Below are 25,513 nucleotides of genomic sequence, written 5' to 3'. Positions count from 1 at the left end.
AAAAAAAAAAAAAAAAAAAAAAAAAAAAAAAAAAAAAAAAAAAAATATCCAGTGTTTGTCAGTAACTTATAGCCATGGAGCATCTTGTTTTGACGGTCAAAAAAAAAATTGGGCAGATTCGATGACTTGGCAGAAATGCGCTCCAGATGACATCCTTTGACTGAAAAATCAAATCAACCAGGCAGAAAATTGGTCGGCCAAACAGCACATACATCCGGTCACATGCAGGCACTGTCTGGGTAATTTGACAGCCACAGCAGGAGATTCAACCATCTCCACTATGTAGCATGGAAGACTGTTAGATGGTACAGGATGGAATTCTACCCATTTCCATTTTTTTCCAAGTAACCTGACCTCTGGCAGATTTTATAAGAAAAAATAAATAAAATAAAAATGGAGAGCTCTTGTTGGACCTTAAATTGTCAAAAAAAAAAGCCGCTTATGAAAGATTTAGAAATAGGAAAGGAGTAGAACCACAAAGCTAATGTATCATTTAATAGTAACCTGTCAAAGACAAAGTTCCCATCCAGCACTGGCAGCTGCCAACTACACAATCCCCAGAAAAATCACACCTATTGTGGTAGTTATGTACCATCCTCAGAACGGGCAATGGCTCCAGGAGTCAGGCAGTGACAGCCCCCAGGATTGGATAGGTGCATTGACTGTGCCAACTACCAGCCATCCTAACATGCTCCTTTAAAATGGGCCACATTTGGCTCAGGGCAGCAAAAAAGCCATGTTTGTATTTTTTTTTTTTAATAAAAGTTTTATTTTGTGTTCAGCTCTGAACCCCTACATGAACAAGATAACTTATGATGCAACAAGAGAAAATGAAAAACAAAAAAAAACAACATGAACAAACCTTACATTGTTACAGCAAATTGGACTGTCAGCAACTATTAGAGTCTACCCCAAATATCTGCTATGGTGAAGTTTCCACTGGCCTTGGAAAGCACTTGACCACTCTCTCTGAATGAGCCACACAGGTGTGATAAAATGATAAAACAATGGACTCTGGAGAGGTCAATTATGAAAAAGTATTGTTTAAATAATATTCATAAAATACAAAATGTAAAAAAAAAAAAAAAAAAAAAAAAAAAAAAAAGAAGAGGAAGCTGCCACTGAAAGGCTTAATACATAGGTAGAGTTTTCCCCATCCATATATTAAATAGTCAAGTTGTTTATGTTGGTCTTTACGTACCCTTTGCAGATATTTGGGTTAGAAAGCAACTGCTGGGGCAGAAAAGTGTACCGGTTTAATACACACAGCATAGGCAGCAATTATATGGACTTGACGGTCTAAAACTGACAAAACATTGTTATACAGTGACAAAACTAGTGCAAGAGACATATGGGTTACTGTTGCCCTTAGCAGCGATGACTTTTTTCAAATGATTAAATCTGCTCTAGAACAATGACATTTTTTGACTTGTCATGATAAGCAATTGATGGGGTCAGTTCACACTTTATACTGATGTTTCTTTCAGAGTAGATGCCAGAAAGCTGAATTGTCCCTTACGTCTTATATAAGCTTGAAACAGCAGTGGCAAATTTTCAAAATCCATGTCTTGGTATCTGTCAGGGCAGGTAGAGGCTTTTATACCCTATGTAGGGTACACTTCACTTATTTTAAAACACAGATTGTAGGAGACAGAGAAGTCAGGGGGGAGCTAGGAATTCTTGCAGGTGATCTTGCCAATAGCCAGAATATGCAAAGCTATTTAGGTCGTTTGGCCCTGCAGTGTGTACCCATAACAGCAATGTTACTTTCTGGTGGACTGACCCCTCCAATATTTTACACCTTAGCACCCTCATTTTTAGGTCATCAAACTGCAACTAGCACTATGTGTAAGTTAACAATACACTTTACATGCAATCATGGCTATCGCAGACCAACAGCAGGAAACAAAACACTGAATGTAAAACCAGTAAGATTGCAATGACTCCACTGGGCGAGTCCCTCCTAAATAACAAACATACAAGATGTATGATTAACAGAATAGTGGAAATTCACAATAAAGAAAGAAAACAGTGCGATGGAAAAATTAGGGGCCCCCTTCACACTATGCTGCTCTGTTACTTTGTGCGTTAATGCCTTGTATTACAAATGGCAGAGGAATTAAAACAGGACATGTTGTGGTGTGCTGCAGTTCAGGCCCATTGGCACCTACTGTATTTGAGTGTTGGGTGCAATTGTACATGAAAGATGCAGCAAATACACCACGCAGAATGCTGCGTATAACACATGGTAACAAGCATGTTACTGTAACACCATAGTGTGAAGCCAGCCTAAAATGATGGTCAACTGTTGAACTAAGAAAGCACACAAAGCAAAAAGATATATGTATATATTTATATTTACATAAGCTCACGCACACAGGAGAGGGACAAAATTCTAGAACCTGCTTAAAGTGGACCATTGTTTTGGTCCATGAGGCCCACTTTTACCAGAGACCAAGGGCAGCATGCATGGAATCAGGATAGAAACATGCCTTTGGAACCAAATGAGAACATACTGCAGTATTCGGGGGGGGGGGGGGGGGGGTACTCTTGTTTACAAGGAAACAAACAAAAAAAATAAGTCTACTGACCTCTCAAAGAAGAGAGAGTGTGCTAATAATGTTGGTGGAAGGAAAAAAATCTCTGCTTTTCATTTTTTAAAGATAGCTTCCTAAACATGTTCTTGTTTTTCTAGGGTTAATACATTTCATTACACTGACGTTTGGAAGATTTTGGCAATACTATATTGTTCTTTTAAAAAGCTCTTTAAAATCAAGCAAACAGCACAGTTAGTTTTCTTTACACTGCAAATCCCCACAGAGAAGTCAACTAAGGTTAAATACAGAAAAAGATGGATTTATTTTGCTGCCACCTCGGCGACTGCAAATTCTAGACACACTGCTTTAATTCAGCTGCAACGCATGGGTGACAGCATTTCGTGGCTTCAGTGAATAGAGAACCAGGGTGATGGTCAGTTTTTTTTTGTTGCAACTCTGTAGAAACGGCAAACTTTTTTTTTTTTATATATATTAACTTTGCCAAATATTCAAGTTCTAAGTTTGATTTCTTTTCTAGGTGCTTGTTTAATCTCTTCGCGGTTTTCGATTTCTGGGAGATCTGTTCAAAATTTCTTCTTCCTATTAATGATAAAAACAGAATTTTAGATATGGCTGTAAATTACTCTAATTGACCGATTAATACTGAAAAAAAAAATGCATTTGTAATAAAACTACAATTATAAAACAAAGAAACAGCAAAGTATAGTTATACCAAATTGACTGAATATCAGCAGTATCGGTCAATTGATACATAAATAAAAGCACATGAGACAACTTAACAGTGGTTCAAAGAAACCAAACCATGAGTCCATGCTGTAGAGGGGAGTCAAATAAGTGAAACCTTAAAGTGGTATTAACCACTTGCTTACTGGGCACATATTCCCCTTCTTACCCAGGCCAATTTTTTAGCTTTCAGCGCTGTTGCACTTTGAATGACAATTGCGCGGTCATGCTACACTGTACCCATATGAAACTGTTATCGTTTCATATAACTAGAGCTTTCTTTTGGTGGTATTTAATCACCACTGTTATTTTTTGCTAAACAAAAAAAAAGCCAGAACATTTTGAGAAAAATTTAAATCTTGCAAACAGATAATTTTTCTCCTTCATTTACGTGTGCTGATGAGGCTGCACTGAAGGGCACTGATAAGGTGACACTGATCAGGAGGCACTGATAAGGCTGCACTGGTGGTCACTGTGTGGGACCGATGTCCCTTTTACAGAAGCCAGTAAAAGCTTCTGTTTACATCATGTGATCAGCTGTCATTGGCCGACAGCTGATCATATAGTAAAGGGGCATGATCGGCGATCACAGAACGGGGCGTTCGGGAGGACGCCCATGTACGCCCTCCCGGCATTTTAAGCCCAGGGTGTAGCTGTCTTTTGGCTATAACGCGGGCACCAATTGGTTAAAGCTTTTTTTGTTTTTTTTCTTTTAAACAAACATGTTATACTGGTTTGCAGAGAGCAGCTCCGATTCTCTTATTTTTGGGTCCGCCGCCAACACTCCTGCCTCCTCCCCCTCGAGCAGTGCCCCCCAAAGACACTGCTGCATGCTCGCTCCCGAGTCGCTGCTCTATGTGTCCATAAGACACAGAGGCGTGCTGCGGCTGAAGGTAAAAAAACCTTTCAGCCTTTAGAACCACTTTAAAGATATATGGCTGTCATATCTGATGATGTTCTAAAAGTAATAGTTGTCTGGCTGTCGACCTCAATTTCAATACCCTCTCAATCAGGGGTTGGCAACCTTTGAGAGGTGGCGATCTACCTGAACATGAAAGATCACCAGGGTCCAGGGTTGTAGTCCAGACCAGCATAACCCATCCCAAATACCTGCATACTTCAGTTCTGTAAAAAAAGCAATACTGAGAGTATGATCAGAAACAGAAGTGTAGGACCATGTGTTTCCTGCAATGGATTCCAAGAAAATGATTTTTTACAGCAACAGCAAGTACAAAAATCTTTTTCTTTATCAAGGAACAAAATGGGACAGAATATGGGAATCCTGCACAAAAAGTCCTAGCAAGGGATAGAAAATTAGAAAGATAAAAAGGTCCAGACTTGATTGGGCTGCAGCTACAGCTCTGGGCACCATCATGTCTAGAAGAAAGAAGACTAGGGGTGAAGTCCCGTGATAGCCCTTGTGGGAATTGTTACAGTAGCTGATGCTCAGAATGCATTAAAGGCAAAAAACTTCAGCCTCTAGAACCACTTTAAGGCCAGTCCTTGGTCGACCCTAAATTGAAGAAACAAGGACTTTGCTAAGGACTTTGATTACACATTGTTTAAAGAGGAAGTAAAGTCCCAGCCCCTTAATTGTGCTAGTCTGCAAAATTATGGTTGCAGACTAGCACATTATGTTAAACTTACCTGCAAAACGAAGCCCTCGTCGTCCCCGCTGGAGACCACATCCATCCTCGCCCGTCTTCCTTCCAGGTCTGCGCTGCGAAACTGGCCAGAGTTGCGTGACGTCACTCACTCGCATGCATGCGGAAGCCGCCGGTCATGGCACAGGCTTCAAAAGAAACAGGACGGGTGGCCGTTTCTTCAGAGCGCATGCACCAATGACTTAAATTGGCTGCATATATAGTAAATATCTCCTAAATGGCGCATGTTTAGAAGATATTTACAGTACCTATAGGTAAGCCTCATTAGAGGCTTACCTATAGGTACAATAAATTCATGGGACGTTACTTCCCCTTTAATTGAGCACTGTATTGGACACTACTGGATGTCATTATACCAAGTTCTATACGCAATTTGTACGTGACACAGGGCAATTGACATACTTACAGTATATAGTTGCAGTGATCTAAAGAAGTTTCTGAAGAGATATGAACATGGAAAAGTGACGGCAGAAAAAGACCAAGTAGTCAATTGAGTCTGCCAATTTTTTTTTTTGTTGTCGTCTTATCGTTAACTTTATTGTCCGTCCGTAGCTCTAGGTTTGCCCCAAGCATGTTTGAAGCCATTTACAGTTGAACGCCTCACTACCTCTGCCGATAGTTTATTGGAAGCATCAAGTACCCTTTCAGTAAAAGAATACTTTCTGTGATTAGTTTTAAACTTTCCTCCAGTTATTTTGAGGTCATTTCCCAGAGTTCTTGATTTTAGTTTCATATTAAAAATACTGCCCGCCTGAACCTTATTCACCCCCTTGATGTATTTAAATGTTTCAGTCACGTCTCCCCTTTCCCTTCTTACCTCCAGACTGTACATATTAAAGTTGCTGAAGTCGCTCTCAATTGCTTTTATCCCCCAGACCTTTCACTATTTTTAACCCATCTCTGGACTTGTTCTATTTTATCAATAGTAAGTGAGGTCTCCAGAACTGGTCACAGTATTCTAAATGAGGTCTCACTAAAGATTTATATATAGGACCTCCTGCTGGTGATCCTTCTAGTGATGCATCCTAAAATTCTATTCACGCTTTCCACTGCCTGGTCACACTGTTTGCTCATTTTGCAATCATCTGAAATAAGAACCCCCAAATCTTTTTCTTCTGTAGTGCTGGCTAACACTGTAGCCCCAATGTTGTACTCTCTCTGAGGATTCTTTTTCCCTAGGTCATCATTTTACATTTAGAAACATTGAACTGCAGTTTCCACTGCTTTGACCAATCCTTCAGCAATGCCACATCATGTTACATGCATCTCCAGGGATATCAACCCTATTACACACCTTTGTGTCATCAGCAAACAGACATACCTTACTCAACAAACTAGTTATAATTAGGGATGAGCCGAACACCCCCTGGTTTGGTTTGCAGCAGAACATGCCAACAGGAAAAAAATTTGTTAGAACACGCGAACACTGTTAAAGTCTATGGGACACGAACATGAATAATCAAAAGTGCTAATTTTAAAGGCTTATATGCAAATTGTCAAAAAAAGTGTTTGGGGACCTGTATCAATGCAAAAAAGTTTTAAAAACGTCCATTTTTTTTCGGGAGCAGTGATTTTAATAGTGCTTAAAGTGAAATATTCCTTTAAATTTCGTACCTGGTGGGTGTCTATCCACTTAAGGACCAGCCTCGTTTTGGATTTTAGGTGTTTACATGTTTAAAACAGGTTTTTCTGCTAGAAAATTACTTAGAACCCCCAAACATTATATATGGTTTTTCTTCTAACACCCTAGAGAATACAATGGCGGTCATTGCAATACTTTTTTTTGCACCGTATTTGCGCAGCGGTCTTAAAAGCGCACTTTTTTTGGAAAAAATTCATTTTTTTGAATAAAAAAAATAAGACAACAGTAAAGTTATCCCAATTTTTTTTTATATTATGAAATATAATGTTACGCCAAGTAAATTGATACCCAACATGTCATGCTTGAAAATTGCGCCCGCTCGTGGAATGGCGTCAAACTTTTACCCTCAAAAATCTCCATAGGCGACGTTTAAAAAATTCTACAGGTTGCATATTTTGCGCTACAGAGGAGGTCTAGGGCTAGAATTATTGCTCTCGCTCTACCGGTCGCTGTGATACCTCACATGTGTGGTTTGACCACAGTTTTCATATGCGGGCGCTACTCGCTTCTGCGCGCAAGCTCGTCGGGACAGGGGGGGGGGGGGGGGGTTTAAAAAATTTTTTTTTAATATTTATTTTACAATATTTTATTTATTTTTACACTGTTAAAAAAAAAAAAAAAAAAATTGTGTCACTTTTATTCCTATTACAAGGAATGTAAACATCCCTTGTAATAGAAAAAAGCATGGCAGGACCTCTTAAATATGAGATCTGGGGTCAAAAAGACCTCAGATCTCATATTTACACTAAAATGCAATTAAAAAAAAAAAAAAAAAAAAAAAAAAAAAGTCATTTAGAAAAATGACATTTGAAAAAATATGCCTTTAAGAGGCGTGGACGGAAGTGACGTTTTGACGTCGCTTCCGCCCAGCAGTGTCATGGAGACGAGTGAGCGCCATCTTAGCCTCACTCGTCTCCAGACACACCAGAGAGCAGGACGCGATCGCCTCCGCCGCTACCGACGGCTCCGGTAAGCGGCGGAGGGCACCGGATCGCGGCGGGAGGGGGCCCTCTCCCGCCACCGATAAAAGTGATCTCGCGGCGAATCTGCCGCAGGGACCACTTTTATCTGAAAGCCGGCCGCCGCACGAAAACGGGGATACCGGGGTTATGGCAGCTAGCTGCTGCCATAACAACGATATCCCCGTTCAAACTTAAGAGGTACATCGTCGTGCGGCGGTCGGGAAGTGGCTATAGTAAGCCTGTAAAGTAGCGCATGTTTCCCGTGTTTACAACAGTCCCTGCACAAAATGACATTTCTAAAGGAAAAAAAGTCATTTAAAAGTACTCGCGGCTATAATGAATTGTCGGTCACAGCAATACACATAAAAGTCATTGAAAAAAAGGTATAGGATTCCCCCACAGTCCATTATCAGTCTCTTTGGGTCTGGTATGAATATTAAGGGGAACCCCGAACCAAATGTAAAAAAAAAAAAAAAAAAAAAAAAAAAAGGCGTGGGGGTCCCCCTCAAAATCCATACTAGACCGTACCAGGCCACATGCCCTCAACATGGGGAGGGTGCTTTGGGGTAGACCCCCAAAGCACCTTGTCCCCATGTTAATGAGGACAAGGGCCACAACTCTACAAACCTTACCCAGTGGTTGTGGGGGTCTGCGGGCGGCTTATCGGAATCTGGAAGCCCCCTTTAACAAGGGGATCCCCAGATCCCGCCCCCAACCCCCCCCCCCCTGTATGAAATGGTAACGGGGTACAAATGTACCCCTACCATTTCATTAAAAAAGTGTGATAATGGTAAAAATTACATGACACGGCTTGGGATAAGTCCTTTATTAAAAAATAATAATGTCCCACGAAGTCGTCTTCTTCTCTTGCTCCGCCAAAAAACCCGCACACCGCCACCGATCCGCCTCCATGGGAGGCACCCGCCGTAATGACCGTCCTCTCAGGTGACAGTTCTTTTATAACTGAGGGCGGGGCCACACAATGATGTCGCCGGGTGACCCCGTCCCCCTCTGACACATGGGGACATCCCTATGGCTTCCCCGTAGCGTCAGAGGGGGCGGGCCACCCGGTGACGTCATATATATAATTTTTTTGGGGTGATATAGATTGCTCCCCTACCAAGTCAGATGTAGCCAGTTGGAGAAGCCTGTCCACTAATTATCCACACCTGAAAATGAGCACAGCAAACAGGACTAGAATGTAAGGCTATGCCCAGGTCAAAATCTGGGATACCTCTTGATGCCACAAAATCTCCTGTTCCTCTTAAAAAGACTTGCCCAACTGGATCCAGATCAGGAGACCCCCCCTAGGGGATAATCCAGTGATGAAGAAGAACCAGATCTCTTGAAAACCCAGCATATAGACAGGGAGATCAAAATTCTCAGATGATCTTTCAGAAGTTAGGAAACAAGAGTGCCAGATTCCAGAGCCGATAGACTGATCCACCGTAACAGAGCTGCTTGATCCTCAAAGCGGTTTGCCCAGCAAGATGGCCAACTTGTCATATAAAGTGCATCTGAGACAGCCTGTAAAACTGGAGAAAAGGGCTGCTTCACAAAGGGTTGCCCACAGACCCATGACCCAACAGCTGAGAGATGGGTAGCTCCCTGACTGAAGAACAAAAACAAAAACACTATTCTGATCCAAGCTGTCTGCTGGCAAAGACAGCATTCCTGCCCTGAATTCAGAAGTTTCAGGAATTAACCAAATATTTAGGATGTTTTGCCAACTAGAGACACTTTGTCCAACAGAGCCCATGCCAACTGTTTACTTGACAGGAAGTTTCCTTGATATTGCCCAACGGGGATGCCATGAAAACACACCAGGGCCAACACTGGGGCCAGCACCCTAGAGTACAGATTTTCCAGATTCATAGTGTGCAGCGCATCAATCAGAGCCAAAACAGCCTTGCAGGGGAAGGCATGAAAGTGTGCTGAAACTGGGTGAATTGGGCCACCAAGTCTAGTCGATCATTATAGACCCCAGCTGACAAGCAGAGGACTCTACCCCACTCAGCGGATCTAGGGAGGATTCCAGAGATGAGGTAGTCTCCATAATAGGGTAACAGGATTCCAGATGTCTGCATCTTCAGAGGACATTGTGCAAGTGACACCAGAAGCATGAGCAGAATGTGATTTGGGGTCACCCATTGATTGAGATCTGTTCCCTCTGCGACTAGATGCAAACATGTTGTGGAGGTAAGACAACTTGGACTCAGGGTACAAGGCAAGGCCTCAGTCACAAAATCCAGACAGCTGGAAGCAAGTAAGGTTCATCTAGCTGGAGGTGACTAAAGTCACTGTAGATGGGCAGTAGACTGAAATTTAAAGTTCCACATGGCTCTTGGCAATGCAGGAGGAGCAGCTAAGGGGAAATACTTCCTTGATGCTGATAGGAGGGGTAGAGCGTGGAGTGTACATGACACCCCAACCCAGCAGATATCAGTGCTAAGTTCTTCAGTATTACCCTTTCAATGGTAGAAAAAGGTGGAAAACAGGAGTTTTCAATGTGCCCAGCAAGTCAAAACAAATGAGGTAGTTTGCAGTGATCAGCCAAAACAGCCTACTCAAGAAGCAAGTTATCAAAGACCGGGAAAACCCTGAGACAATGTTAACAGTCCTGGACTGAAAAAGTGCTCTATGGCTAACATGTTATCAGAACAGGGTCTGGAAAACACTTTACACAGAATCTGATGCCCAAAGGTCACTTACAGCATCTAGAGTAGAGGGGTTAAGACATGGCACTCTGAAAACTAGGCTGAGGAAAGACTGCTCTGCATAAATGCAAGTGTAAAGACCACCTCTAGAAACAATGTAGAGTAATCTTGATTGAAGAGAAAAAATAAATAAATCAATGGGCTCAGAACACGTACGAAGATAAATGACTGGACTTAAATAGTATGTTTTATTTCACATCAGTGACCCAAAGTACTGCAACTAAAGTAAGCTAGACTAGCATTTTTTTCAGTGGTAATGGCAGCACCCATATTTCTCAGTTGCTTTGAATACATGCCATTAGGACTATGCCTAAAACCCACACAGGAGCACAGTTTATTTTGAAAATACCAGGGCCTACAGTACATGTGCAGTTAAGCATATTAATCTGCACTGCTTCCTAAGGAAAACTGGCAAGTATTATATGCCATAAACAGTGCCACCTAGTGGGATATTACTATAAAAACACCTATTTTAGGGCAAGGTCACACAAGACCTTCCACAATTCTTTTTAGAACTAAATGGCAGAGTTAAAGAGTCAGTGTGGATGTTAGGGAATGCTCGGGTACTGCCTGGAAATATTTTGCACGAGATAGATTTGAGACACAGAAAGGTAGACATTGAACTGCACGTATTAAATCTGTATTCAAATGTCTGGCATTCTGCAGGTTTACACCAAGTTATATAGCTAGTTATTAAAGATTACTTTCATGTTCAATCTGCTTACTTAGACTATGCCTGGAAATAAAAAATTAGATATGCATTATGACCAATCTGTTCTGGTTGATACTTGTGGGCTGAAACCACTAAGGATATTTGTCTCATGGAAATTCACTGGTGAGATTCTCCCTAGCGATACCCATTATCACAGGCTTTTTCCAGGGTTTCATCAGCATTTAAATCGAAAAAACATCTTGGCACATAAAGCTTGCTTTTATCTACATAGCCTAACATAGACTTAGTCCAAAGTAAAAAAATAATCAGCACAAACTACATTACTTACCATACTGGTCTGTTCAAATACCAAGTCCTCTGCATTTCCCCCCCTAAACAAGCACTCAAGAGCCATGTACTACAGTTTCCATCAATGAAACGTGATCTTAGAACAGACGACAGGCAGATGAAAGGCCAACAGAACAAGAGACACCCCACACTGAAAATATCATGTTTAGGCTTGAGAAGCCAAAGGCTTTAAGAAGCCCATTTCCCCCAAGAGGTTTATACTTTGCTGCACTATTATATTAGCATAACAGAGCTCTACTTGCTGGGTAACTGTATATGACCAGCCATTTGTACCCTATTAAAGCATCTCTCATAGGGTGTATCATAGGTATAGTCAGTAAGGCTGAAAAAAACAGACAAAAACAAACAAAAAAAAAAAAACAAAACAAAACAAAAAAAGAAGACACCTGTCCACCTCATTAAACTATGTTACTACAGGCCTACCTTAGTTGTAGATTTTTGTTCTTCCTCTTCCTCCTCCTCCTCCTCTTCTTCTTCTTCTTCCTGGCTTCCTTGTCCAGCACCCCCTTCACCCTCTTCACCTGCTGTTTAAACAATTAAAAACACAAAAAAACATTGAAGAAAACCAGTCTTGTGAGAAACAAGCTGCTAATGCTCACCTCCCCTTTGAAAATATGTTTCCTGGCTGTAATGCCTACCCTCTGGCTTCAGTACATTTGAGTCTCCAGCACAGTGATATCACCAGCACCTAGGGGAGCAGAAGCTGTGGTCCAAGGTAAATATCTTTTTGGCCATTATTCTAACCTATTGACCAGTGAGCATGCTGAAGGTGGAGAAATGCCATTAGGAAGCTCCATTGCTAAACCAGGAAAAGAGATGAGTCACCTGCCTAGCTATGTAGTGTGGTGGTGGTGTGCATATTTCAAGACTAGATGGCCTGGGCACATATGAATTTTACATGTGTATATAGCTGTGTGCAAGGAGTATGCATGTGCACATTTAGTATAAATGAATATCAAACTGTAAAAACCTTGTACCCATCTATGAGTTGTATGAGAACAGCTACATTTTGTACATGCACAGGCTCTACTTCGTAATCCTGCACAATTGCCTCTCACTGAAAGGATTAAAAAGAGTAGATGACCAAAATCAATATAGTCACTGTAGTCTTATGACCTGAAATGCCCAATTCCTTGACTAGGTTTTAAGTGAGCTGTAAAAGCAGATTTTTATATGGTACAAGTAGTATTTTTCTTCTAATAATTGTGTCATCTGCTAACCTGGATTTGTGCTTGGATTTAGATTTGTACAAATTACATAGTGGCCTGTTTATTCAGCCACATTTTGAATGCCTTATGTAGAGCATACGACACATATTCAGAACAGCAGCAGTCTTTTTGCATTTTTAACTGGCTATCTGAAATGGACACACAGAGCCCCTTTATCTGATCTTTGTATTTGCCAAGAGCTGCTGATCTCTATGGCTGCATTCACACCTGAGCGTAGCGTTTTTGAGCGTTTCTTCCGATGTTTTGTTGTGCATTTCTTTGGGCATATTTGCGCGTTTCCATGCAGCGTTGTCCGTCGTCTTTGAGCTTTGGCATTTTTTTTATTAGCCAATAGGAAAAATGATCATCTGTTTCATCATTTGTTGCTATGTTGTTAGATTTTGTCATCTGCTTCCTGCTCCAAAAACGCCCAAATCTGCCCGATTCGCGCGACAAAAAAGGGTCCAGAACTTGTTTGAGCTTCAGGCGTAGGGCTTCAGGCGACATGGAGTGGAGATGTGAACCATCTCCATAGAGAATAATGGATTTTTTTCCCCTCAAGCGTTTTGTACCTTCAGGCTTCAAGCTACAAAAACGCTCAGGTGTGAATGGGCTCTAAGAGCTGCAAGAGAAGCTGGGAAACTGTCCACCCAAAAGGTTCCCTGGGGGTACCCCTGTTGAAATTTTAATTAATGAAAGTTGGCTCACGTAAAAACTATTTCCATCCCACTAGGGAGGCAAGGGACAATACCACCAAGGTCCTTAACCTGCTTCATAAAGCAAATAAATCCCAAACACCATGTGTGTTTCTGGGCACAGACGCAGAGAAGGCCATTGACAGGATGAACTGGAACTTTATCCTCGCAGTCCTTCAATATATAGGATTCGGCACTAACATATCAGTGGATCTCATCAATATACTCAAAACCCATGGCTTGAGTCCGAGCTATTTGGGTTCTGTCAGAACCTTTCAAAATTTCTAATGGGACACGACAGGGATGCCCACTGTCACCCCTCCTCTTCGCCCCGTCACTGAAACCCTTTCTCTGCACCATACGTAGAAACCCAGATGTAAATGGAATAAAAGTGGAAAGTACCCAACATAAGGTCTCAGCATACGCCAATGACATGTGGTTTTCCCTCACAAACCCTGCGATATCCCTCCCAAACCTCTTTAAGGAATTCGAAAGATATGGAGCCCTCTTCAATCTTAAAATTAATTTTCTAAAATCAGAGGCAATGGGAATTAATCTCCCACAATTGCAGATTATGGCTACAATCACATCAAGTACAACTGCAGATGAACTTCAAACTAAAATGGAACAGCTCAGCATTGACATATTTAGGCACAATCATCCCCTTCCACATATCAAAAGGTGTTTGAATTAAATTTCCCTCCGCTACTTACAAGGGTCCGAGCACTCCTAAACAAATGGAATACGGGCCTCCACTCATGGTTTGGCCGTTGCAATATTCTCAAAATGAGTATCCTTCCAAAATTACTGTTCCTCCTGCAGGCTCTACCCGTCTACATTCCATCAAATTTCAAGCAAATTCAGAAGTTATTCTTTGAATGTATATGGGCCCACAAACATCCCCGTTTGAAGAGAACTCAGCTTACACTACCAAAGCAATATGGGGGACTAGTAGTACCAGACGTAGGTAAGTACCACCAGGCAGTCCACCTCAGCAGACTTGTTGACTGGAATAGACACCAAACCCTCAAGCTGTGGGTTCAGCTGGAACAAGATTAAAGTACAGTGCCTTTGAATAGAGCGTCTTGGTGCTATGAATCCCTACCCAGCAAGGTGAGAACCCTTCCACTTCTAGGCCAAAGCACGAGAATCTGCTCACTTCTGTTCAAACAAGTGTTTCATTTACGATGTCGCCACTCTTTCTGATATTGGGCAACCCATGTTTTGCCCCAGGCTACCAAAATTAACCCTTTAAAAAAATCTGATGGCATCTGGCTGTTTGCAAGCCTCACACTTCCCAACTCAGAAGACGTGGCACTCAATCCAAGACCTCATGAACCCTTCAGGCTCCTTCCTCCTGAAGTTTTGGAGCACTCTCCAACTTACCCACTTTTTCAGGTACCCCCCCCCCCCCCCTCCCCCAAGCAACTTCGACCAACCTCTCACAACCTTGGAGGAAAATTGTTCAACAGAAGGGGCACTGCCACACACACTCTTGATTAGGTACAATCTACTGATCACACCCCTAGACTCTTACTCCCTATGCTGCGTTAGGGAATGGGAACCAGACCTGAACCATAGGCCCACAACAGAAACAACGCATCCTCCGATTTACAAACAAATCATCCATCTGTACGAAAACGCAAGAAACCAACTTTAAATTCTTAACCAGATGGTACAGGACACCAGCAAAACTACAAAAAAATTTCCCGCAACCTCAGACCGCTGCTGGAGATACCAGGAGGAATGGGGCAAATTACTCCATATTTTTTGGACCTGCCTTAAAATAGAACAATTCTGGTCAGATGTCAAACACATAGCCCAAAAATTTACGGAACGCCAAACCCCTGATGACCCCGCCTTTTTCCTTCTCCATGAATCCGCTGCCCCAGAAAGGTCCTACAAAAAAAAAAAATATATATATTGATTATTCGCCATCTCTTTGACGCTGCCAAAGCATGCATTCCTCTTAAGTGGAATGCCCCACAACCTCCGACCATAGGAATGTGGCTCAGAAAATAGTAGAGGAAATCAACAAACTGGAAGACCTAGTCCTTTGGGCACGGCACCAACAAAAACGCTACTCCAAGACTTGGTCACTGTGGAACAAATTTGTCTATTCAAACGAAGGTCGAACCTTTTTGGAAGTAACTCGGTAGACTAAATTGCCTCCGAGATGACTCTAGATACCTGTGATACCTCAGGAATCACAAATATGCCACTTGAATTCGGTCTGTGTGATTTGCGATTGCACATTTCTCCTCCCCACCCCCTTTTCCTCACCATCCTCCTTCCCTCACATCTCTCTATTCAAATTTCCCTTTTCCTTAATTATTTCCTTTTTCTTCTCTGTTCCGTGTGTTCACGGTTTTAGATGCTTTTCTGTTATTAAAGTTTGAAAATGATATGGGATGGTTACATGGACCCACCATACTGAACAATGTATTTTTTGGTTGACATTCAATCGTCATGTTTATGAAACAGCATTCGGTTGCTTTGTAAAAAATGATGCTATGTTTATAACATGTTATGTGTCCCTGGACCATAGCCTTTGACTAAACAAAAGATTTTTTTTTTTTTTAAACAAAACTTTCCATTTTTGATAAGCAGACACAGAACACAACTATATGGGAGTCTGTGGCTGCTGCAGCAGATCTAGAATACAGGCATGCAACATTTAGTTTAGGGCTGTCAACCAAAACTCACTCTGCTCCTCAGCCTGCTCCTCAGCATTGTCTTGATCGGCTTCTTTGTTGGTCTCCTTCTCTTCCTCTTCTTCCTCCTCTTTCACATCAGGCTGGGGAGAATCTGTTTTTTTGTGCTTTACATCTGCTGGCTGCTTCTATAAAATCCAATTCAAAGAAAAAAAAAAAAAAAAAAAAAAAAAAAGGAGGTTAGATTATTTTAACTGCTTGCCGACCGTCTCACGCTGGCAGAAGGGTACATACAGGCAGATTAACACACCTGTACATGGCCTATTAGGAAGTGGTCTGCGGGCGCGCTGCGACCTCCGTGAGTGTGATCACGGGTCCCGCGAATTTGATGTCCGCAGGGATACCCGTGATCATCTTACCGAGAGGAAGAACGGGGAAATGCTAATGTAAACAAAGCATTTCCCTGTTCTGCCTAGTGACAGGACACTGATCACAGCTCCCTGTAAATCGGAAGTGGTGACCAGTGTCGTGTCACACATAGCCACGCCCCCCCCCCAGTTAGAATCACTCTCTAGGACACACTTAACCCCTTCACTGCCCCCTAGTGGTTAACCCCTTCACTGCCAGTGTCATTTACACAGGAATCAATGCATTTGTATAGCACTGATTGCTGTATAAATGACAATGGTCGCAAAAATGTGTCAAGAATGTCCGATGTGTCTGCCATAATGTCGCAGTCCCAATAAAAATCGCAGATCACCGCCATTACTATTAAAAAGAAAAAAAATTAAAAATAAAAATGCCATAAAACTATCCCCTATTTTGTAGACGCTATAACTTTTGCACAAACCAAACGCTTATTGCGATTTTTTTTACCAATAATATGTAGAACACCACGTATCGGCCTAAGCTGAGGGAAAAAAAATGACTTTTTTATATATTTTTTTGGGGATATTATAGCAAAAAGTAAAAAATGCGTTTTTTTTTTCAAAATGGTCGCTTTTTTTGTTTATAGTGCAAAAAATAAAAACCACAGAGGTGATCAAATAGCACCAAAAGAAAGCTCTATTTGTGGGAAAAAAAGGACGTCAACTTTGGGAGCCACGTCACACAACCGTACAATTGCCAGTTAAAGCGTCGCAGTGCCGAATCGCAAAAAGTGCTCTGGTCATTGGCCAGCCAAATGGTCCGGGGCTTAAGTGGATAAGTGAAATCCTTTTCATAAGTACCAATAACTACGCACAATGTGCTTTCTGTAAGATATTTGGCCAATTTAAGGTAATTTCCTTGAATCTCAATTCTATATACTTAATAGCCATTCATGCAACAGCATTGTAAATATGTGCACGGCAATGCACATTACATGGGTTGATGCATTGTGATGCCATTCACTGTGAAAGGCATCACAGTGCAACTATAAAATCACATGTGCGCTGTAAAGCAGCATGCCAACACACAGTATCCCATTGGCGCGCTGCAATAAAATGCAACCTGTTCTATTTTTGTATGTGTTGCAATGCATTCATTTCGACTGGGCTGTTTATGCAAGTCAATGCACAGTTACAGCACACAGTGTTTTGGTGTGAATGGGCCCTTATACAAATAAAAAGTATAAACACACAACACATGACTCACATGAACTATAAATGTAGCCAAGTATGAACAGTGGATTACTAATTTAAGCAGATTATAGTTGCTAGAGTGGAAAGTATTTGGTAAAAGGGAAAAAAAAATTGGGAGACACTACTGAGAATAAGATCAACAATAAGACTATTGTCCAGTAAACAGTGACACATTCAATATTGAAAAACAGATGCTGTGCTTACCTTGCCTGAGCAGCAGAACAGAATGACCAAGAACACTGGCAAAGCCACTGTCAGGATGTAGACAGCCCAAAGCCAGGGCCTCTCCTCAGCTGCAGCCATCATTTGACCCACTACGCTGGGCTGGAATAAAAAGTTTAGTAGTTAGCATAGATATCTGAGGGCCAATTACATATTACTGTAGCTAATTATACGTGATCTAAAAAAGGCAACCATTTAAAAAAACTCTCATAAAACCTAAAATCATTAAGTCAAGACTTGAGAAATCCAGGGGGCCAAGCAGGTTCGTTTACACACAAAAGGAGCAAATTGCACAACTCCGTTTTCATGCACAGGTTGAAAAATGAAAAACCATCACTTGATTGTAAGTGCCATAATTTCTTAATATATTTTATAAACCGCCTCTATTGTGTTTTAATGACAGCAGTAATGGATCCAGATTGCCGCAGTAGTCTGACTAATCCCCTACTATGCCCTAAACAATACCAGGGTACAAGTTATAAGTGACTTTGTTAGGTGACCCACACTCTGTAGGGTACTTTGCAAACAGTGGCTTTCATAAAGATATATATGATTTACAAACTTGTTAAAAATTGTTTTACAAAATACACAAAGATAAATAGGTTATCTCCGTTGATTCACCATTCTCCAAACCACCCGGTGCTAGCTTTCACTACCAAAGTCACCCAATGTCCAGAACAGGCATACATTTGCTAGCAAGTCTCTGAAGACATACCTCAGCAGCTCCATCGGCAGCCTTCTTCAAGCCCCAGCCAGCATTTCCCCACTCATCAGCCACAGCTCTGTCACTGCACACAATGAAGTTATCAAAGAAGATATCAGAAGTCATGGACCACAGTTCCAGACCAATGGCGAAAAATGGAGTCATTTTGAAGGGCTCGAGATCTTCAAAGTAATCTGGATTTGTGATCTTGCGTGGTTTCCAGATACCCTGCAGTGAACAGAAGTAATGTTGGTCAGTACAGATGAAAATGACTTCTCTCCAGCTAAGGCAGTGGTTTTCTTGGAGTTGCCATAATGCTGCACATATGATCAGCTATAATATCCACCATTTGGTGGCTTGACAGTTCAGCTGAGAGCAAAAGCAACTGACAGTTATTAAAGACATGCATCGATATAAACTTTCGGACCACCACTATCGCTGGGTTTAGATCAGCTACGAAACTTATTTTCCAACAACCTACAGATTCATGTGTTCCATCTGTAACTGTTGATTTGCAGTCCACTTCCGAATTTACAAACCTGCTCTGGGGGGGATGGGGGTTTAAGGTCAAAGTGAACTGCTTCAGACAGTTCTTTTTTCAAACACTTTAAAGTCAGGCTGTTCCGACAGGCTCCTCCTATCACTTGTGAATTTCGACTAGCCAAATAGGCGAGTCTTAGCCGCGAGCTCCAACACGATGACTAGTGGCATGGCATTTGGCTAACAGGAAGGTTCTAAAGACTGCTGCAGATACCTCTAGGTGACTGCATCCTCATACCAGTAGCAGTTTGTCCCCCTTATTCCTAAGCCCTGGTTCACGCCGGTGCGATTTGTCATGTGATCTGACAGTTCAAAACCACATGACAAGTCGCTGCCCATTGCCGACAATGGAATAGTTTCAAACATTGCGCCTCAAGTCGTAAAATCCTGCACTACTTTTTTGCGATTTCATTGCGAATTGCAGACTTCTGTTAAATTAAGTCGCAATGAAACTGAAGGCCCAAATCACACTGATCTGCGGCTTTGAAATTGCGCTGAAGTAGCGCGATTTCAAAGCCGCACTGGTGTGAACCAGAGCTAAGTGAGCAGGTCTCTCTGTCCCCCTTGTCAGCTGTGTACATATCTGTCAGATACGTACAGCCAGCAATTCATTTTAGTGCTAATGAAGTGCTTACTTGGCATCCCAGCACTGTAACCAAGCTGTCATCGACAGCTCCCAGCCATTGCTTACAATTTAGAGCAAGCGGGACAGATACCCAATCACAGTATAGAACAGATAAAAGAATAGTGTGCCAATTCAACTTGTGCATAAATCCAAAATTATTTTTATAAATAAAACCTGCAAATAGCATTAAAAATATTATAAGATGTAAATATTAAATGACACACAATCGTGAGTATGTGGTAAATAGTTCTAGTGAAAACGTCCTACACAGTGATACTGAGTCTACGATCCTTCCTTAGACACTTTGCTTCAATATGTAGTAATACAAGTCAGTGATATAAAACCACCGCCGCCATGTGAATTGCCCGCTCACCTTAGAAAAAGGCCCCTCAGGCCTAATCACACCTTTGGTTTACTGGTCTTTAGTAATCCTCAAAGGAAAATACCGCTGTGTCTTTGGTCCTCTGTATCTCCTCAAGTGCGCTGGAAAAGCTCCTTCTCTGAAGTAACTCAGAGCAAAAAGAAGACTTTTATCGCGCAAAATTGCTTGAATAAAAAATGTGTTTTTAATTAAACATAAAATCGTCCACTCACACTCGCCATTATCTTATGTAATGCCCAAGATGATCATACACCGAGGCGCTTGCCTCCTCACCGCTTCTTCCGGGTTTCCCGAGACCCCGGAAGTATCGTCACCGGCTCCTCCCAACGCGTTGCATCATTGATCATGTAACTTCTTCCGGTGTCTCTGGAAATCCAGAAGCAGTGGAGGTGAGCATCTCTATGTATGATCATTTTAGGCATTACACAAGATGATGGCTATGTGAGTGGGCAATTTTATGTTTAATAAAAACGCATTTCTTCAAGCAATTTTGTGCGACAAATGTCTTTTTTTGCTCTGAGTCACTTCAGAGAAGCAGATTTTTCAGAGAACTTGAGAAAATACAGAGGACCAAAGACACAGTGGTGTTTCCTTTCAGGATTACTAAAGCCCAGCAAACCAAAAGGCGTGATTAGACCTGAGGGGTGTTTTCCGAAGGTGAGCGGGCAATTCACATGGCAGCGGTGGTTTTCTATCACTGACTTATATCACTACGTAGCACATATTGAAGCAAAGCATTTGCGGAATGATCCTAGACTCAGTATCACTGTGTGGGATGCTTTTACGTGAACTATTTACCACATACTCACGATTGTGTGCCATTTAATATTTACAGCTTATATTATTTTTCATGCTATAGGCAGTGGCAGGTTTTATTTATAAATAAAATGTTGGATTTCTGCACAAGTTGAATTAGCGCACTATTCTTTTAACAGTTATATATTTATGCTAGTATAAGATCACCATTTAATGGTGCAGCTGTTTAGTTTCACAGTATCAGTATTTTTGCATAGCAGCGCTTTAGTATTCCATACAGTTACCCAATCACAGTGATCGCATGATAAGAGGCCCTCTTAGGGCCCATTGAGGCAGGCACTTAGAACCACTTAAAGCAGTTTGTGTACTTGTTTGCAGCTCAGTAATAGAGAAAAGGGAAAACAAATCACTCTAGATGATGCAGGGGGCTAATGCCCATGTGAATGAGCCCTAGAGAGCCGCCTCCTGTCAACGGCAAAAGGCTATGAAGTTCACAAGTTTCTATGTAAACAAAAAAAACACAAAAAAAAAAAACAAAAACAAAAACTTGTTTTGTGCAAAACATTTAATTGCCAAGAACTGCAGTTACATTCTTACACACCAATCAACAAGCAGTGGCGTGTACTATAGCCAAAATATACATTTTGTATTCCATTATGGAAGCATATTAACTCTTCTGCACCAAAACAAAGTCAATCATGCACAAAATCTTGCAAGAATATAAAACTGTGCAAGAATCTGAGCACATATAAAAAGGTAAAACAACTTGTCAACATACAAACCTGGTAACTGGGGTTGTCAATCATTGGTGCCTTCCATTTTCCTTTGTAGTTAGGGTTGTCAATTGTGGGGCGTTGCCAGACTCCACAGCCAGGTGCTGCCTCACATTTGGGATTTGCCACTTGAGGTGCCTCCCATTCTCCATCCATATCCTCATCCCTGTTGGATAGCAATAGTGGAAGCTCAAACATTGCACAATTGTGAAAACAAAAAAATGCACACTGCGAAATTATTTCAACCCACCAGTCTTCGGGCTTTTCTGCATCAGGGTCAGGAATGTACTCAGGTTCATCGTCCAGCCAACCCTCAGGCCTTACTGCATTCTCATCAGGGATCTTTGCTGGGGCATCCTCATCCCTAGAGATTAGACATTTCAAGTAGAAGATCTATATATGTACATTTCAAATAGTTATATCATCATAATACTACACTGTGTGCACAATTATTAGGACAAGTTGTATTTTTGAAGAATTAACTAATTAGTTAACAGCTACAGTGCTCTCGGTCAATCCAAAATGTTAATAAACCTCAATCCTGAATATTTAAGAAAGTAAAAGTGAGGTTTTGGCTTTCTTAGAATAATATCTGTGTGTGTACAATTTTTGGGCAATTATTAGTGTGCAGAATTATTATGCAACAAAATAAAAAAACGAAAATTTTCCCATCTCACTTTTTTTTCCATCTGTTAAAATGAGAACAAAAGTTTACAAATAAAACATTTGAGATTCGAAAAAAAAAAAGAAAGAGAAAAAAAAAAAAAAAAAAAAAAATCAGTGACCAATAAAGCTACCCTTTTTTTTCCCCAAGAAGTCCTAAGCCTTCCATTCATGGAGTCTGTCACTTTCTTGATCTGTTGAAGAACAACTTTTTGTGCAGCTGCAACCACAGCCTCCCAGACACTGTTCAGAGAGGTGTACGGTCTTCCTTCACTTTAAATCTCCCATTTAAAAAGGGTCCACAAGTTCTCAATAGGGTTTAGGTCAGGTGAGGAAGGGGGCCATGTCATTCTTTCATCTTTAAGGCCTTTACTGGTTAGCCACGCAGTGGAGTACTTTAATGCATGTGATGGTGCATTGTCCTGCATAAATATTCTTAAAAGATGAAGACTTTTTCCTGTACCACTGCTTGAACTAAGTGTCTTCTAAAAACTGGCAGTAGGTTTGGGAGTTGATTTTTGAATTCATCTTCAATCCAAAAAGCTCATCTTTAATACCAGCACCCCAACTTGCTGGCGTCCGAGTCAAAGTGGAGCTCTGTGCCCATTAGGGATCGAATCACAGGCCCATCCATCTGGTCCGTCAAGAGTCACTCATCTCATCAGTCCATAAAACCTTTGAAAAATCTGTCTTCAGATTTTTGTTGGCCCAGTCTTGACGTTTCAACTTATGTCTCTTGTTCAGTGGTGGTTGGGTTTCAGCCCTCCTTACCTTGGCCAGGTCTCCGAGCACTGAACGCCTTGTACTTCTGGGCACTCCAGGTAGGTTGCAGTTCAAGAATATCTGAAATTTGACAGAACTGCAAGATAATGGGTCCCTGGTAGATAATGCAAGATAATGGGTCCCACGTTTGATTCTTCTCAAATCTTGGGCAGTTAATTTGCGTTTTTTTCTCAACACGTTTCTTGTGACTGTTGACCATTTGCATCAAAATGTTTGATGGTCCTGTGATCACGCCCCAATATCTTAATTTCAAGACTTTGACTTTTCAGTCAGTTAAATCTCTTTTTTGGCCTATTTTGCCTGAAGGAAAAGAATCTGCCTTAAGCCACACCCTCCCTCATTAAACAAAATACACATCACCTGATAAGCCTAAATCCAGTAAGCATTCAAGTTTATACAGCTTGGAGTTGGAGAGTATTTTGACCAAATCATTTTATGCATAATAATTGTGCACAGGGTGTATGTTTTAAAAGGCTAAATATAATTGAGAAGGATTTCTCCATCTGGTAAAGCCAACTGTAGTTCGTGTCTCTATAAAGTGCCTCTGAATGACAAGTGTAATTGTATTCAAATACGTAAAGAAAAAGGTTGTCTTGTTTTGGGCCAGCACTGAAACAATATCGTTTGTGTCTGAGTCTGGGAGTTTAGCAGGCAGAAGTGCTACTGATTGGCTGCTTAGCCAGAGGGTCAGAAACGGAACTGGAGGCAGAACAAAATCAGGGCTGCCATCAGGTATGATAGACATTGGGTATATTAGATGAGGATAGTCTGAAAACATCAGGTTTGCATCCTATTTAAAGCTGAAATTTAATCTCGTTATTTGTTTGCACTAGTTCCTCCCTCAGCAAAAGGTTAATAAAAAAAAAACAATAAAAAACTGTTTTCATAACATGCCTTTATTTTATGTCATTATTAGGTTTCTGGCCTTTTCTATGCAATTCAGGTAGATGAGTGGGGGAAGGGGCCAGCAGAGTGCTTTAGACTGCTGAAAACATCACCACAACCTGCCTCCATACTCCTCTCAAGAGCCCTAGGAGCTCATGTAAGGTCTGGCTCTTGGAAGGAGTTATGCAAAGATTATTATTTTGTTCTGCCTCCATTAACACGTCTTGATGGGTGGATGTCAGTCTGGAGAAGTGGGCATTATTTGGCAGGCTGAATTTGCATGCAGACTGCCCTAGATATTGCCCATGTAACGCTGAGCCTCCATGACAGAAATACAACAAATGAATGGGGCCGGCCAGGGACAGCGAGGCTGAGGTAGAAAATTGTATGATGCTGAATGCCCCCTGGCCAGCAAATGGGGTACGCTCTGACTTGTTGCATCTTCTAATGCACACAGCAATAAGCTCATAGTATGCAGACATCAGAGTAAGCCATTTCAGTACAGAAGAGGAGCCTGTACAGCTGTGCAATACTAAAAAGTTAAGAATGGAGTTCAGCTTTGACTGTTTGAGACAAATTAACTAAACCGGTGAACCTCAAAAAATCTATTTGTGGGATTATCCTCTGAAGCATGAAGCTGAACTCCAGGCACAGGAGGGGATTGTCAAAATAAATAGAAAAACTACTGTGTATTGAGGGGATTGGGGTACTTTTTTTAAATATATATAACGTTCATGTGCTGTAAGAACAAGGTAAAAAGGACACTGATCTTTCATAAACAGCAAGGTCTACATGTTTTAACATGTATAATCACTTCAGCCTGGATGCCCTTTTAAGTGATAGCAATTGAATAGGCTTTTTTTTTTCCTACAAACAGATGAGCAGTGCTGACAATGGACATTCACTGACCAATCTGTCCACTTCCCAACTTTTAATGTTGTGACAAAACCTGTACAGCAGGAGATCAAATTAAATACACAGCTTAGTAATTGAGAAGAACCTCTGTTCTCAAAAGGAAGCAAATACTGCTTGGCTAAATATTTATAAAGACCCATTTCAAAACATGTAAAGTAAAATAAAACTAAAAAAATAAAATAAAACTGAACTGACCTAAACACTAAATGTCATATTTAAAAAAAGCAAAAACTAGTTGTATCAGAAGAAACCCCATTCTGATCTACTGATACTTACCAGTCTACTGGTTTGACAGCATCAGGATCAGGTATTTTTGGCCTTTCATCCCAGTCCTCAGGCTTCTGGTCATCTGGGTCCTCAATCTCATTTGGTGGATTAACAGGGGGGTTCACATCGTTTAACAAGTTGCCACTGTTTACCACAGTTTGGTCAATCAGGACTTCAAAGCTGTTATCAGGATTCAAGACTGTAAGAGAGATTTTTTAATTATTATAAATAGAGACAATACCCATTATTTTATCAGAAACGTGCACACCTTCACAAAGGTTTTAAAGGCCTTCATATTCAGAATGAGATGGCCCCCTTATTCAGAATTGAACAGATTGTAATAAAAGCCTCTGAACCTTGCGGAGGATGGCACTGGAAATATCACCCTCTGAACCGCCGAATACAGGCCCAACAGAGAAGCTCATGGTGGAGGGACACAAGCATTCCTGGAGGGAAAGTCTGGAACTATTTTTCAGAAATACCACCTCCAGAACCCACTTGTCTGAAATGAGGGATAGCCACTGGACTTCAAG

The 25,513-nt window shown here is 41.3% G+C and overlaps 1 protein-coding gene across 2 annotated transcripts in view; it reads right to left on the bottom strand.

Annotated features, from left to right (window-relative positions):
* Positions 1–1,058: 1,058 nt before the first annotated feature.
* Positions 1,059–25,513, bottom strand: part of CANX (calnexin) — a 110,560-nt gene continuing 86,105 nt past the window's right edge. Inside the window, exons 8-15 of one of the 2 annotated variants that reach the window (XM_073621051.1) lie at positions 24,990–25,179; positions 21,718–21,831; positions 21,477–21,633; positions 18,404–18,619; positions 17,671–17,790; positions 15,897–16,032; positions 11,711–11,811; positions 1,059–3,137 (exon numbers count right to left, since the gene is read on the bottom strand). In XM_073621051.1, coding sequence (XP_073477152.1) covers positions 3,084–3,137; positions 11,711–11,811; positions 15,897–16,032; positions 17,671–17,790; positions 18,404–18,619; positions 21,477–21,633; positions 21,718–21,831; positions 24,990–25,179 — 1,088 coding nt within the window. In that variant the 3' untranslated portion in view covers positions 1,059–3,083. The remainder of the gene's footprint in view (positions 3,138–11,710; positions 11,812–15,896; positions 16,033–17,670; positions 17,791–18,403; positions 18,620–21,476; positions 21,634–21,717; positions 21,832–24,989; positions 25,180–25,513) is intronic. The other variant, XM_073621052.1, reaches the window with a different exon arrangement.

The sequence above is a fragment of the Aquarana catesbeiana genome, linkage group LG03 (genome assembly GCF_042186555.1).
Source record: "Aquarana catesbeiana isolate 2022-GZ linkage group LG03, ASM4218655v1, whole genome shotgun sequence".
Classification (NCBI taxonomy): domain Eukaryota; kingdom Metazoa; phylum Chordata; class Amphibia; order Anura; family Ranidae; genus Aquarana; species Aquarana catesbeiana.
The sequence above is the reverse complement of the archived record's forward strand: the minus strand, read 5'-3'. Positions and strand labels throughout refer to the sequence as shown.